Source organism: Canis lupus, chromosome 3, assembly GCF_048164855.1.
Source record: "Canis lupus baileyi chromosome 3, mCanLup2.hap1, whole genome shotgun sequence".
Classification (NCBI taxonomy): domain Eukaryota; kingdom Metazoa; phylum Chordata; class Mammalia; order Carnivora; family Canidae; genus Canis; species Canis lupus.
This window is the reverse complement of record NC_132840.1, coordinates 49,309,114-49,324,504: the sequence shown is the minus strand read 5'-3', so window position 1 is coordinate 49,324,504 and position 15,391 is coordinate 49,309,114. Positions and strand designations below refer to the sequence as shown.

General features: G+C 36.9%; 1 protein-coding gene across 21 annotated transcripts in view; it reads left to right on the top strand.

The window, feature by feature from the left end:
- The window catches only part of NCOR1 (nuclear receptor corepressor 1), a 150,201-nt gene that overhangs the window by 42,793 nt on the left and 92,017 nt on the right, over window positions 1–15,391 (top strand). For all 21 annotated transcript variants that reach the window (XM_072820979.1, XM_072820994.1, XM_072820998.1 and 18 more), the window contains exon 5: window positions 5,014–5,196. In XM_072820979.1, coding sequence (XP_072677080.1) covers window positions 5,014–5,196 — 183 coding nt within the window. The remainder of the gene's footprint in view (window positions 1–5,013; window positions 5,197–15,391) is intronic.

Here is a 15,391-nt window from a genome sequence, read left to right as displayed (position 1 = left end):
TTCGAATTTAAAAATTTTAAAAATTGTTTCTTTGGAAAACTTGAAAATGCAGAGGAAAAACATTGCCTGAAGTTTTTTTTTTTTTAAATTTACATTTTAGTTAACATGTAGTACAGTATTGGTTTCTGGAATAGAATTCCCTGATTTGTTACTTATATACAATAACAGGTGCTCATCACAAGTACCCTTCTTAATCCCCATTACCCATCTACCCATCCCCCACCCACCTTGCTCCATCAGCCCTCAGTTTGTTCTCTATCCTTAATTATCCCTTATGACTTGTTTCCTGCTCTGCTTTTTTCTTTTTCCCCTTCCCATACTTTCATCTGTTTTCTTTCCTAAATTCCACATATGAGGACAGACCTGTGGTATTTGTCTTTCTCTGACTGACTTATTTCACTTAGCGTAATAAGTTCTAGCTCTATCCACACCAAAGCAAATGGCAAGATTTCATTTTTTGATGGCTGAGTAATATTCCATTATATATACATGCCGCATCTTCTTCTTCTTTTTTTTTTTTTTTTTTAAGGATTTTCTAACGTACTCATTTGAGAGAGAGAGAAAGAGAGTGCCAGCCAGAGTAGAGCAGGGGGAAAGGTCAGAGGGAGAGGGAGGAGCAGACTTCCCGCTGAGTAAGGAGCCTGATACGGGGCTTGATCCCAGGACCCCAGGATCATGACCTGAGCCCAAGGCAGACACTTAACCCTACTGAGCTACCCAGGCATTCCATGCCATATCTTTTTCCATTCATCAATTGAATGGACATTTGGTTTCTCTCCAGAGTTTGACCTGTAGCTCTATTATGTTGGAAAGAACTACTTTATATGTAACTATTTTTTGTGACATTTTAAACAATGTGTATGGTGAATTTATGAGAAGGTTCTATTAAGATCATACCTCTTCTTGTGTTTATTGTTACTTGACTTTTGTGAAATGCATGTTTGTGGATTATGCCTTTATTTTATAGTTGCTTAGTTTATCTTTTTTTTTAAACTGTGTATTTTGCTTATCATTAAATATGCAGATTAGGAAGTACCTGGCACTTAGTAGGTACTGAATAAATACTTGTTTTAGAAATAATAAAGTATTTCCTTGATACTCTTTTAACAGTACAGGGTTAAAACTTTTACTATCCTTGCCTTTCCCCCCTTTTCGATAGCAAATCTTTTTCCCATAATGTTTATTTACCTTTGTGGCTGATGGCTTTTCCAGCATGAGATCAGATAAGTAAGTACTCACACGTTTTCTTCGAGTTTTTATGCAATGAAAAGTGATTTAAAAGATAGGCTCAAGGCAGGATCCCGGGGGCCCCAGGATCGAGTTCCGCATCAGGCTCCCTGCAAGGAGCCTGCTTCTACCTCTGCCTATGTCTCTGCCTTCTCTCTGTGTCTCTTGTGAATAAATAAATAAAGTCTTAAAAAAAAATAGTGAATATAGGGGCACCTGAGGGCTCAGTCAGTTGAGCATTCAACTCCTGATTTTGGCTCATGTCATGATCTCAGGGTCATGAGATCAAGCCCTGAGTCGGGCTCTACACTGAGTGTGGAGCCTGCTTAAGATTCTCTCCCTTCGGGGATTCCTGGGTGGCGCAGCGGTTTGGCGCCTGCCTCTGGCTCAGGGAGCGATCCTGGAGACCCGGGATCGAATCCCACATCGGGCTCCTGGTGCATGGAGCCTGCTTCTCCCTCTGCCTATGTCTCTGCCTCTCTCTCTCTCTCTCTCTCTCTCTCTCTCTCTGTGACTATCATAAATAAATTTAAAAAATTAAAAAAAAAAAAAAGATTCTCTCCCTTCCCTCTACCCTTCTACCCCGCCCAATAAATAAATAAAATAGAGTGAATATAGGGGTGCTTGGGTTGCTCAGTTGGTTAAGTGTTGGACTCTTGACCTTAGTTCAGGTCTTGATCTCAGGTTTGGGAGTTAAAGCTTCATGTTGGACAAGGAGCCTACTTAAAAAAGTAAAAGATAGTGAATACGTCTGCAGTTTATTTAAAAAAAAAAAAAGTAGGTGTGTGCATATAGAGAGAATGCAAAAATAGCAAAATGTTAACCAGTGAAGGATAAAGGATAAATGCTTATTCACTATGCTATTCTTTTAACTTTTAGGTAAATTTGAAAATTTGCAAAATAATAGATTAGGTGGGGGAAAAGCTTTTTTGTGATCCACTAGAAATGAGCTCAACTTCTGGGATTTTTGAGGCCTGCCTCACTGTGTGAAATATATGCATTATAACCTGTGGGTTTATAAGAAATGTTTTACAGCCCTAAAAAAAAAATACAGTGAATAAAAGTCTTCTTCCAAGGCTGAAAAAATTGCAATAAATGTTATTTATAGCTGTAGAATATTTTAGCAGAAAGGGATCTTAAAGTCTCATTCATTAAAATGTGACATGTTGGATCAAAGTACATCCACAGTACATCCATTTGATAGTAGAGAAAAAAAATCTGTTCATTTTTCTGTTTGTATGTTTTTTATTTTATTTTATTTTTTAAAAGATTTTATTTATTCATGAGAGACACACACACACAGAGAGGCAGAGACATAGGCAGAGGGAGAAGCAGGCTCCATGCAGGGAGCCTGATGTGGGACTCCATCCCAGGCTTCTAGGGTTGTGCCCTGGGCTGAATGCTGGTGCTAAACTGCTGAGCCACCCAGAGATCCCCATTTTTTGATTTTATATTGAATTGTAGAGTTCACATTTTGGAAATGATTTTTTTCATTTGCCTTTTAAATTTGTTATTACTATCTCGATAAATAGAAAATTGTCTTTATTTTAATCCGTCAGTGTTTTTTTTTTTTTAGATTTTATTTATTTATTCATGAAAGGCACAGAGAGAGGGGCAGAGGCACAGGCAGAGGGAGAAGCAGGCTCCATGCAGGGAGCCTGACATGGGACTCGATCCCAGGACTCCAGGATCACGCCCTGGGCGGAAGGCACGTGCTAAACCGCTGAGCCACCCAGGGGTTCCCCCCCCTTTTTTTTTTTTTTTAAATATCTTTTGCTATTGGCTTTTCTGAGCCTAAGATACATAAATACCCTTTTTTGTTTGTTGGAGGCACCTTGTGATTTGCTAATAAATCTTATGTAAGTATTTGCTGTTATTTGGCTTTTATTGTGATATATGAGGTAGAAATCTCTTTTCTAATATAGCTTGTGTTCCAACACAAGATTATAAACTCCACGAGGGTGAGCATCATATCTGTTTTGTTCACCTCTCTATCTAGTGCTTGTCATTCAAGGAATTGGTTTTTTGATAAATTAACTAGAATGGAGATCAGTGGAAAATATTGCTTTGTAATAGTTCTTAGGGCATGCATCAGATCACCTGAGGAGCATTTTCAAAATCTGCAGAATTGAAATATAATCTGTTTTGCTATTACAGATGTTCTATAACACAAATAAACTCATATGCATATGGTAGGAGAATGTATTCATGTGACATGGAAGTCTTGGTGGTGGTTCATAAGTGATTTTTTTCCTGCATATTAATATTTTAAAGCTCTCAGGATCAAGCTGTCTCTCATAATCAAAAGAAGTAGCCTTCATGATGTCTGAAGGACCTTAAGAAGATTTGGAAATTAGTGCATTCAAGAACTGCTCTGCTTTTCACTGATTAAGCTAACTAGTGGAGATTCAAGTGTCAAAAAGAAATTGTAAAGATCTTATCTCCTGTTTTTTTTTTTGTTTTTAAAAGTTGATAAAGATGTTGTATCCTTGGATTTTTGGATTTTTAAATTTTGATTAACTGGATTTTTTATTTTGATGAAAAATACTGTTTTCTACTGGAAGCAAATGATTTCAAGGATTTGCATCTTAACAACAGAAGCATGGACAACTGGGTGTAAAGCTAGCAAAGATTGACTGTAGGCTGATTGTAAATGATACCGAAGCTTCAACTATTAGAATTACTCTATTAGAATTGTTACTGTTTTTGTTAATGCTCTACTTACACAGTTGTACAGGTTTTAAGTAATAGCCATAATCCTCTTATCCCTAGAAGTCTTATATTTAGCATATACTGTTACAGAATACGAGATTTTTCAGGAATACACATTTTAGCTGAAATCTCTGTTTCAAGGTATTTTGGAACAAGTATCCAGGTATAGTTATGTGCGTTCTTGGCTAGAACTACTGATTTCTCAGTTACTTAGTTGTTATTTAATATATTTAGGGCTCAATGGTCCTCTGAACTATGCTCACTCTAAGCTTCTCATAGCCTGAAGAAAACTAGTACCTTAATCGAAAATTCATCTGCTTTACAGTATTGCTTATATCTTCACCTTAGACTGGAAATTAATAGACTGTGTGTGTGTGTTTTGGTAGGGTGGTAGATTTTGGGTGGGGGGTGGTTTCATTCTGCTGTAATTCTCTAGGAATTTGGAGGTGGAATGGATGACCTATTTGGCTTAAGAGATCTTATATATGCCATAGTGTGGCAGGCTTAGTTGCCCTTAAAGGGACAGGCCTAGGTGATAGTAGCGACAGAAGTTCCTAGGTCATTACTGTATCTGATTATTGGCCCTTGGAAAGCCTGAAAACTTTTTGTTAGGAACTCTTGGCCATATCATGGCTGTTAAGTTGGGTGGGCATGCAGATTTTACATGGAGTTCATAATTTTCCTAGCCAACCAGTTCAGACCTTTGGAAGAACCATTGTAAGGAACTGGTTAAGAAATTGATATCTTCCTTTGTCATGGTTGCATTATTATTTCCCCAGATATACCTTATAGTCTCACTGGTGTTACACTAAAGCTGTTTGGCTGCTTTAGCCACCTCGTTCTATATAGCTTTTAGGATATTCAAAATAGTGAATGATATATCTGCACTATGAAACTGGTATAAACATCAGTGGGGCATGTCGTGTTGTGTGCATGTATGAGAATTGCTACTATTGGATATCAGAGACATAGCATATATATCTCTGCTATGTTTTAAAATGGACTACTTCAGTTAGAATCTTGACATATACTGGCTATTAGTGAGGAATAAATTATTGATTTTCTCCTCTAAAGGATCCAGCATTTGGAGGCAAACATGAAGCTCCATCCTCTCCAATCTCTGGGCAACCATGTGGAGATGATCAAAATGCTTCACCTTCAAAACTTTCAAAGGAAGAGTTAATACAGAGTATGGATCGTGTAGATCGAGAAATTGCAAAAGTAGAACAGCAGATCCTTAAACTGAAAAAGAAACAAGTAAGTGTCTGATTTCACTGGTATTTTATTGATATTCTAAGAACGTATGTTTTTCTAAAGAAGATAATGTCAAATTTCCCTGGTTTTTCAACTTGATGTAAATAGAATCATGCATTGTATATTCTTTTACTTGTTGTTTTTTTTTTTTTTTTTTTTTGGCTCTTAGTTTCCTTAGCTGCATCCACTCATTTCCCCTGCTGTATTGTCTGATTTTATAGATAGCAAAACTTGTTTGTCCATTCTATTTTTGATCTTACTGGATGGGTTGTTTATTGTTTGTTGCTGTTTCATACAAGGGTGCTGTTTTTTGGTTCAAGTGTAAACAGATTTTCTAGGGTACATGCACAGGAATGGCATTGCTTGACTTGAGAGTATGCACATCTTTGAGGGTGTTAGATGATACCATATTTGCTAAAATGGCAGTACCATTTTACATTCCTACTGGCAACATGTAAAAGTTCTGGTTTGTGCATATGCTCATCTTCACCTGATAATTTTTTTTTCAACTGGATGTGAAATAGCTCTCACTGAGGTTTTAATTTGCATTTCCTTTTTTAGGAATGAGAGCTTATTTTCGTTTATTTATGGGTTATTGGTGTTCCTACTGTGGTTTGTTATTTTGCCATTTTCTTAATTTTACTATTTCCTAAAATCTCTTGTCAGTTATGTGTAAGGCAGATATCTCCTAATTTGTGGCTTGTAATTTTGCTTTTTGGGGATGAGAGGAGGGAGGATTTTTAAAAAATATATATGTATTCAAATTAAAAATTCACATACAATAATATTCATCCTTTGAAAGTATACAATTTTCATGGCTTTTAATATATTCATAAAGTTGTGCAACTATCACCACTATGTAATTCCAGAACATTTTTATCACTTCAAAAAGAAACCATAAATCTGTTAGCAATTACTCTCTATTCCCTCTCTCCCTGGTCCCTGGCAGCCACTAGTCTGTTCTGTATCTATGTAGATTTTTATCTGGACGTTTCAGGTAAATAGAATCATATAATATGTGACTTTTTGTGTCTTGCTTCTTTCATTTAGCACATTTTTAAGATTCACCCATATTATATCTTACATCAGCACTTCACTCCCTTTTATGGCTGAATAAAATTCTGCTTCATGGATATTCTGTGTATTGTTCAATCATCAGGTGATAAGCATTTGGGTTGTGTTCACTTTTTGGCTGTTTTTGTTTGTTATGAGAAATGCTGCTATGCTATGATATTCATGTACTAGTCTTTTTATGTGGCCATATTTTTTTCAGTTCTCTTGGATATATACCTAGGAGTGAAATTGCTGGGTTGTATGGTAAATCTGTGTTTAAATTTTTGAGAAACTGTGATAATGTTTTTTTTTGTGTGTGTGTGTTACATAATGTGTTTTTTTTTTTTTTAGTTTAATTTACCAACATATAGCATAACACCCAGTGCTCAACCCACCAAGTGCCCCCCTCAGTGCCCATCACCCAGTCACCCCAACCGTCTACCCACCTCCCCTTCCACTAACCCTTGTTCATTTCCCAGAGTTAGGTGTCTCTCATGCTTTGTTACCCTCACTGATATTTTCACTCATTTTCTCTCTTTTTTTTCCCTTTATTCCCTTTCACTAATTTTTATATTCCCCAAATGAATGAGACCATATATGTTTGTCCTTTTCCGATTGACTTATTTCACTCAGCATAATACCCTCCAGGTCCCTCCACGTCAAGGCAAATGGTGGGTATTTGTCGTTTCTAATGGCTGAGTAATATTCCATTGTATACATATACCACATCTTTATCCATTCATCTTTTGATGGACACCGAGGCTCCTTCCACAGTTTGGCTATTGTGGACATTGCTGCTATAAACATTGGGGTGCAGGTGTCCCGGCGAAACTGTGATAATGTTGACCATAGTGGCTGCACCATTTTACACTCCACCAGCAGTGTGTGAGGAAGGGTTCCACTTTCTGTATTTCTTTGTCAACATTTTTTTTTTTTTGATAGCCATACTAGTAAATGTGAAGCAGAATCTCATTGTGATTTTGATTTTAATTTCCCTAATGTTTAAAGGTGAATGTCTTTTCATGTGCTTGTTGGCCTTTTGTATCTTTTCTTTACAGAAATATCCAGATTCTGGCCTCATTTTTTAGCTGGATTATTTGTCTTTTTAAGGCTGAATAGTAAGAGTTCTTTATGTATTCTGGACACTCAGACATGTGATTTGCAGATATTTTCTCTCATTCTGTGAGTTGTCTTTTTACTTTCCTGATAGTACCCATTTGTGTACAAAAGGTTTTTTCCCCTCTTGATTCATGTAAGTATTTATTGAGCAACTAGGGTGATACAAAGGTAATTAAAACATGATCAAAGAGGTGAGTCATATGCACAAATAACAGAGCAAAGTATAAGGTTCACTGGATCACAGCAGTCAGATGAAAGTGCTTTGGGAAATCAGAAGAGAGATTGCTTCCAGCCTGGAAGGGGGGTGTGGGTGGGTGGCAAACCAGGAACAGGGATTGAAATTAAAATAGAAGACTTTCGTCTAGATTGTTGATTTTCAGTATGGACTATATTTGTCTCTCTTTTTCCTCTCCCCATCTTTGGGCTTAATTTACCAGGACCGTTCAGCGTGCTTTTTCTAGACTTGCTTGCATTTTTGCTTTAATGTCTTCTACAGAAATAGATATGTTTGCTGTTTTAGGACTCTTCTTCTTCTTCTTCTTCTTCTTCTTCTTCTTCTTCTTCTTCTTCTTCTTCTTTCTTCTTCTTTTTCTTCTTCTCCTCCTCCTCCTCCTCCTCCTCCCCCCCTTCCCCTTCTCCTCCCCCCTTCCCCCCCCTCCTCCTCCCCCCCCTCTTTAAAATAATGATTTGTGACCTTTTGATCTTGGAATTAATGGTTTTGAGTCTTTTCCATTCTGGTTTGATGTGTGTGAGTGTGTGTGACTGTGTGTGTGTGTGCCTTTTTGGCTGGAGTATTGAGGATCAGTTTCTTTACTGGAGCTTTTTTCTCAGCTTCCTCATCCTTATCAGCCAGTTTCACTTTTTTTTTTTTTAAGATTTATTTATTTATGATAGACACAGAGAGAGAGAGAAAGGCAGAGACACAGGCAGAAGGAGAAGCAGGCTCCATGCCGGGAGCCCGATGCGGGACTTGATCCTGGGACCCCAGAATCGCGCCCTGGGCCAAAGGCAGGCGCCAAACCGCTGAGCCACCCAGGGATCCCCCTAGTTTCACTTTTTTTAATGTGGAAACTTGCTGTCACAGGGGACGATCACTTTCCAGATATGCTGTGGAGTTTCACACCTTTACCTTCTGACTTTTCATTCTCCACCACAGCTGCTAGGTGCTGTCCACATGTACAGGGCCTGAACCACATTTAGATCACAGGTGGTGTTATTTCAAAGCCCCCAAGGGAAACCATTGCTATACAGATGTTTTCAAAATTGCCAATGTTAACTTAAGTTGGACTGCCTTTATAATTCATTGCCTCTGCTTTAACAGTATGCAATTTATCTTTGGCATCAGTCCCCAGACTGACCATTCTTAAAGGTAACTGGTGCTCATTTTCATCATTATCCACTTTACACTGATACTCTTTGACCTTTGTTGGCCTCACAGCTGAAAAGATATTTCTGGGGCCTCATGGGGCTCATTTCCTATAGTCCACTGAATCTTCTGTGGGGTAGGAGTCTTGTGTGGGAGAGAGGGCAGCCTGAGAGAAAAGACTCCCGTTATAGAGAACAGCCGTGTAGGACTGAATCACACCAGGGCCAAAAGTTTTTAATAGTGATGAAGCACGGTTTATATTCTTTCATTACTTGAGATTTTGGTGTCATATCCGAGAAACTATTGCATAATCTAAGGCCACAAAGATTTATTCCTATGTTGTTTTTTTTTAAAGATTGATTGATGACACACAGAGAGGCAGAGACACAGGCAGAGGGAGAAGCCAGGCTCCCTGTAAGGAGCCTGATATGGGACCTGATCCCTGATCCCTGATTCCGGGATCATGCCCTGAGCTGAAGGCAGATGCTCAACCGCTGAGCCACCCAGGCATCCCTATTCCTTTGTTTTCTTCTGTAAATTTTATTGTTTTAACTCTTAGATTTAGGTCTTTGAGCCTAAATTTGTTATTTGGTCAACAGAATTTGTTTAGATCTTATACGAGACAACCCTGGGATCATTAAAATAGTTGATTATATTTTCCTTTTAAAAGCTTCATAGTTTTGGGGTGCCTGGGTAGCTCAGTCAGCTGGGCATCTGACTTTTTGTTTTTTTAAAGATCTTATTTATTTACTTAGCACAAGTGGAATGAGGGGCAGAGGGAGAAGCAGAGTCCCCACTGAGCAAGGAGCTCATGGCATCTGACTCTTGATTTCAGTTCAGGTCACGATCTCAGGGTTGTGAGAATGAGCCCTGCATCAGACTCTGAGCTCAGCTGGAGCCCCTCTTCCTGCTCCTGTGTGCTCTCTCTCTAAATAAATAAAATCTTAGAAAAGAAAATGAAAGATTCATAGTTTTGTTTCTTACATTATTCTTTTTTTTTTTTTTTTTAAGATTTTATTTATTTATTCATGAGAGACACAGAGAGAGGCAGAGACATAGGCAGAGGAAGAAGTAGGCTCCCCACAGGGAGCCCAGTGCGGGACTCAATTCCAGGTCCCGGGGATCATGACCTGATCCAAAGGCAGACGCTCAACCACTGAGCCACCCAGGTGCCCTTCTTAACATTATTCTTAATCCACCAGAAATTGATTCTTTGATGTCTCTGCCTCAAGGTAGGGGACACATTCATTTTTTTAACCTATGGATAATTTTTTTAAAAGATTATTTATTTATTCATGAGAGACACAGAGGCAGAGATATAGGCAGAGGGAGAAGCAGGTGATGCGGGACTCAATCCCAGGATCCTGGGATTACAACTTGAGCCAAAGGCAGTCACTCAACCACTGAGCCACCTAGGTGCCCCCTATGGATAATTAATTGCAAAGTTCATCCTTTTCCAACTGTTCTACAGTTTTAGCTCTAATATAATTCAAATTTGCATCTATATACCTATTGATTTCTGGGTTTTGTGTTTTTATTTATTGCCCTTTTTGGGGTATTCATGCAGAAATACAATACTATTCTCCTAAATGCTACCACTTTATAATAAGAATTCTTTTCCAGTAAGGTAAGCCGTACTTCTACAGGCATGTTTTAGCTATTTACAATTTTCTTACCCTCTCATGTAACTTTTAGAACCAAATTTTTTGATTCTCTAAAACATCTTTCTGGAATTTTTATTGGAATCCTATAAAATATAGACATCAGTTTGGGAAGGATGAAATCCTGATGACATTGAGTCTTCCAATCCATGAATGTGGTATATCTGTCCATTTATTTATGAAGTCTATCATGTTTTATTTCTTTCTGTTCATAAATAATCTATATGCCTTGCAGTTAATTAAACTCCACTTTATGTTTTTGATGCTCTTGTTAATATCTTTTTAAAAATTACATTTTCTGTTGCTTTTGATTTTTTTTTTTTTAATGTAGACCAGCAATGTCCCTAAATTATCCTTTTAATGCTAATTTCTTATTTGTAGATTGTTTTGGGTTTTCTTTATAGGTAATGATCATATCAATAGTTTTGTTTTTTTTTTTTTTAAGCCAGTTTTCTTTCTTTTTTCTTTTCTTTTCTTTTCTTTTCTTTTTTTTTTTTTTTTTTTTTTTTTTCAGTCCTTAAACCTTTTTGTTACTTTTCCTTACTTTATTCTCTGATTAGGACTGCAATAGAAGGTTGAAAGTGATTATTCTTGGTCTTTTCTGCTTTTAAAGGAATACTTCTCCTTTTTAACACTGATTATGGTGTCTGTTTTTGTAGACATCCTTTCTCAGTTTGGGAAAGAACTCTTCCATTCTAGTGTGCTAATAAGTAAGAGTTTTAATCATAAAGAGATGTTGAGTTTTATCAAATGCTTTTCTGCCTAAATTTACTGATCATATAATTTTTGCCCTTTAATATATTAATATAATCAATGACACTAATTTTTTTTCTGGTGTTAAATAACCTGTGGATTTCTAGATTTAACCTTAGTAAGTAATGATATATTATCTATTTTTTTTATAAATTGCTAGACTTGCTTTGTTAATATTTACTTTGGGATTTTTGTAAGTTTTTACTTGTGAGCGTGATCAACCTGTAATTTTCTTTTTTTGTGTTGTTGTCTGGTTTGGTAACACATGATGCTAATGTCATAACATTTCTAAAGTCTGTAATAGTTTGAGGAAGATAATAATCGTTTGTTCTCTGAGTGTTTGGTAGAACTTGGTAAAATCAGCTGGATCTGACTGGTATTTTGTGTATGTGAAGATTTTTAAAATTCAACTTAAAAAAACTAAGTTCTATTTCTTTTGAATATAATTTTTCTCTTTATATTTTGGAATATAATTATATATTCTATATCCTAAGTTTCTGCTTCTCATTTCCTTTCTTTGGTTTTATTCTGCTATTTTGTAACTTTTTTTTTTTTAAGGTTTTATTTATTTATTCATGAGAGATAGAGACAGAGAGAGAGAGAGAGAAAGGGAGGGAGGGAGGGAGGGAGGGAGGGAGGGAGGCAGAGACACAGGCAGAGGGAGAAGCAGGCTCCATGTAAGGAGCCGAGGTGGTACTCGATCCCGGGTTTCCAGGATCAGGCCCTGGGCTGAAGGTGGTGCTAAACCGCTGAGCCACCCGGGCTGCCCTCTTTTTATAACTTTATAACATTAATTTCTTCAGCCTTTTTTCCCCCCTTTTTTTCTTCTCTCCATGTACTAGTTTTAGTAAGTTTTAATTTGCAATACTTATTATTATCCATTATGGTTTCTTTTTTGACCCCTGTATTAATTAAAAGTGTTTTCAAGTTTTTAGGTATATAATTTTTTTCTTGATTACTTTTGGCTATTTGATTTCTAATTTTATTGTGGCCAGAGTGTGGTCTTTAGTACTCAGTCTTTTGAAATTTTTGGTACTTGAATTTTGGCTTCATATTGATGGTAGAAGGCCACTTCCCTTTGTGGCCTTAGATTATGCTTTTTTTTTTTTTTTTTTTTTAAGATTTATTTATTCATGAGAGACACAGAAAGAGAGGCAGAGACACAGGCAGAGGGAGAAGTAGGCTCCCTGTAGGGAGCCCGATGTAGGACTCAAGCCCAGGACCCAGGGATCATGACCTGAGCCAAAGGCAGATAGATGCTCAACCACGGAGCCACCCAGGCGCCCCTTATGATCAGTTTTTATAAAAATACTTTGGTCATACTTGAGAAGAATGTAAATTCTGTACTTAAAATTTATGTCTTATCTCATTTTTTTTTGTAACTTCTCATATTACCACTATGATTTGGGATTTGTCCCTAGTAGTTCTGAGTTTTTAAAAAATTGAGATAAAATTGACAAATATACAGCATTATAAAAATATACAACATAATGTTTTTTCAGGTACACAAAGTAATGATTTGATATTGGTATTATTGCAAAATGCTCACCACACTAAGTGGAGTTAACATCTGTCACCGTACATAGTTAAAAGAATTTGTTTCCTTGTGATGAGACCTTTTAAAATCTACTCTTCGCAACTCTCGTATACGCAGTACAATATTATTGACTATAGTTGCCATACTATGCATTATATTCCTGTGGCTTTTTAATTTTATAATTGGAAGTTTTTACCTTATGATTCTCTTTACCCAATTACCCCCACCTCCACCCCCTGTCCAGTCTCTGGCAACCACCAATCTGTTCTGTGAGCTTGGTTTTCTTTTAGATCGTACCTATAAGTGAGATTATACAGTATTTGCCTTTCTCTGACTTATTTCACGTAGTATAAGTGAAATGCTTCAGAGTTTATCAGTGTTGTTACAAATGATAAGATTTCATTTTTTTAAATGGCTGAATAATGTTCTGTGTGTACACAACTACATTTTCATTTTTTAATTTTTTGATGTACCACCATACTGTTTTCCATAGTAGCTGCATCAACTTACATTCCCATCAACAGTGCACAAGGATTTTCTTTTTTCTACATTCTCACCAACACTTGTTATCTCTGTCTTTTTGACGCTAGCCATACTGACAGGTGTGAGGCAATACCTCATCGCGATTTTGATTTGCAATTCCTTGATGATTGGTGACATTGAGCATCTTTTCATATACCTGCTGGCCATCTGGATGTCTTCTTTGGAAAAATGTCTATTTAGATCCTCTTCCCATTTTTTTAATCAGGTTTTTTGCTGTTGGGTTGTGTGAGTTCTTTGTATATTTTGAGTACTCACCCCTTACAAGATAGATGATTTGCAGATATTTTCTTCCAGTTGTCAGTTTTTATCCTCTGTATTTTTAGGCTCTTGTTTTAGTTGTATGCATGTTTATAGTTGTTATTTTCCTGACCAGTGAAAACTTTTATTATAAAGTAATGACATTCTATCTTTTGTAATGCTTTTTACCATAAAATCTGTTCTGCCTGATACTGATGTAATTAGATTGGCATTCTTTTGGTTGCTATTGGTTAGTTTATCTTTTTTCTTCCCTTAACTTTCTTTCCTCCATTTTTCCTTTTTTTGAGGCAGAGGGCAGAGGGAGAAAGAGAATCCCAAGCAGGCTCCACAACCAATGCAGAGTCCAATGTGAACTTGATCTCACAACCCTGAGATCATGACCTGAGCTGAAATCAAGAGTCGGATACTTAGCCGGCTAAATCACCCAGGCACCCCAAAATGTTGGGATTTTTTTTTTTTTTTTTTTAAGTAGGCTGCACTGCACACCCAGCTTGGAGCCCAGTGAGGGGCTTGAACTCACAACCTTGAGATCAAGACCTGAGCTGAAATCAAGAGTCAGATGTTTGTCCAACTAAGCCACTTGGGGCCCCTCCTTTCTCTTTACTTTCTGTGCTTTGGTATTTAAGGTATATCTCTTATATAGGTATATTGCTGAGGTTCTTTTTTTTTTAAGATTTATTTATTTATTTATGATAGACATAGAAAGAGAGGCAGAGACACAGGAGGAGGAAGATGCAGGCTCCATACCGGGAGCCCGATGTGGGACTCGATCCCCGGACTCCAGGATCACGCCCTGGGCCAAAGGCAGGTGCTAAACCGCTGAGCCACCCAGGGATCCCTGAGTTTTGCTTTTTATGCAATTTGACAACCTGTCTTTCTGCAGATAATTTAGTTCTTTAACCTGATTATGATGATTGGTTATATTTCTATTACTTTTTTCTATTTTATACTGTTTATCCTGTCTTTTTTTGCTGAATTTGGTATTCTTGTTTGTTTTTTCCAGTCCTTACCTTGGATTGATTATTTGTTTTACTACATTTTCTTCTACTTTCTATTTTATTGTTTTTGTTTATTGTGGCTCCCTCTCAGATTTATCAGCCTATGTAACTTTAAGCCAAAAACTAATTAGTATCTTAACCATCTTCTTGAGAAGTATGAGGACACAGAACTTCTCAATTTCTCTTTTCTCTCAAAACTTTTCTGCTCCTTTTGTCATATTTTTAGTTCTTGTTTTATTTTAGTGCCAAACACATTATTTAGGTTTATCCACAAATTTGTCATTCGTATTTGCTCATCATTCCTTAGTGCAACACAGATCTTCCATTTGGGGGTACATGTTTCTGCTTGAGGAACGTCCTTTGGAATTTCCTATAGCAGGGATCCGGTCATTTGCGAATTCAGTATTTGTTTGGTGGTTGTGACTTAAATGTCTTGTATTTGTGTCTGCTTATTGAAAGGTATTTTGTTATGTGGTTCTTTTGTCTCAGCACACTGTCTTCTGGCTTCTACTGTTAAGACATCAACCCTTAGTCTAATTTTTATTCTTTTGTGGATAGTCTGAATTTTCTATCTGGCTAACTTCAGTATCTTTGTGTGCTGTTGTTTTCAGTATGATGTATTAGGGATGGGTTTTTGTTTTTAAATCTGTCTGGCTTAAGATTCATTGGGCTTCTTGAATGTATTAGAGTCTTTAATCAGTTCTGGAAAATTCTAACCTATTTTTTTTTTTTTTAAAGCAAAATCCTTTTCTATAGTTTCTTTGTTATCTTCTGAAATTCCTGTTAGATGTAACATCTTACACTCTTGTCTTTGTCTCTTCATGGATTTTTTCTTTCCCAGTTGTTGCTGCTTTGGGCTCCATTGTTGGCAGTTTCTTCATTTCTGTTTTTCAGTTTACATTTCTCTTTT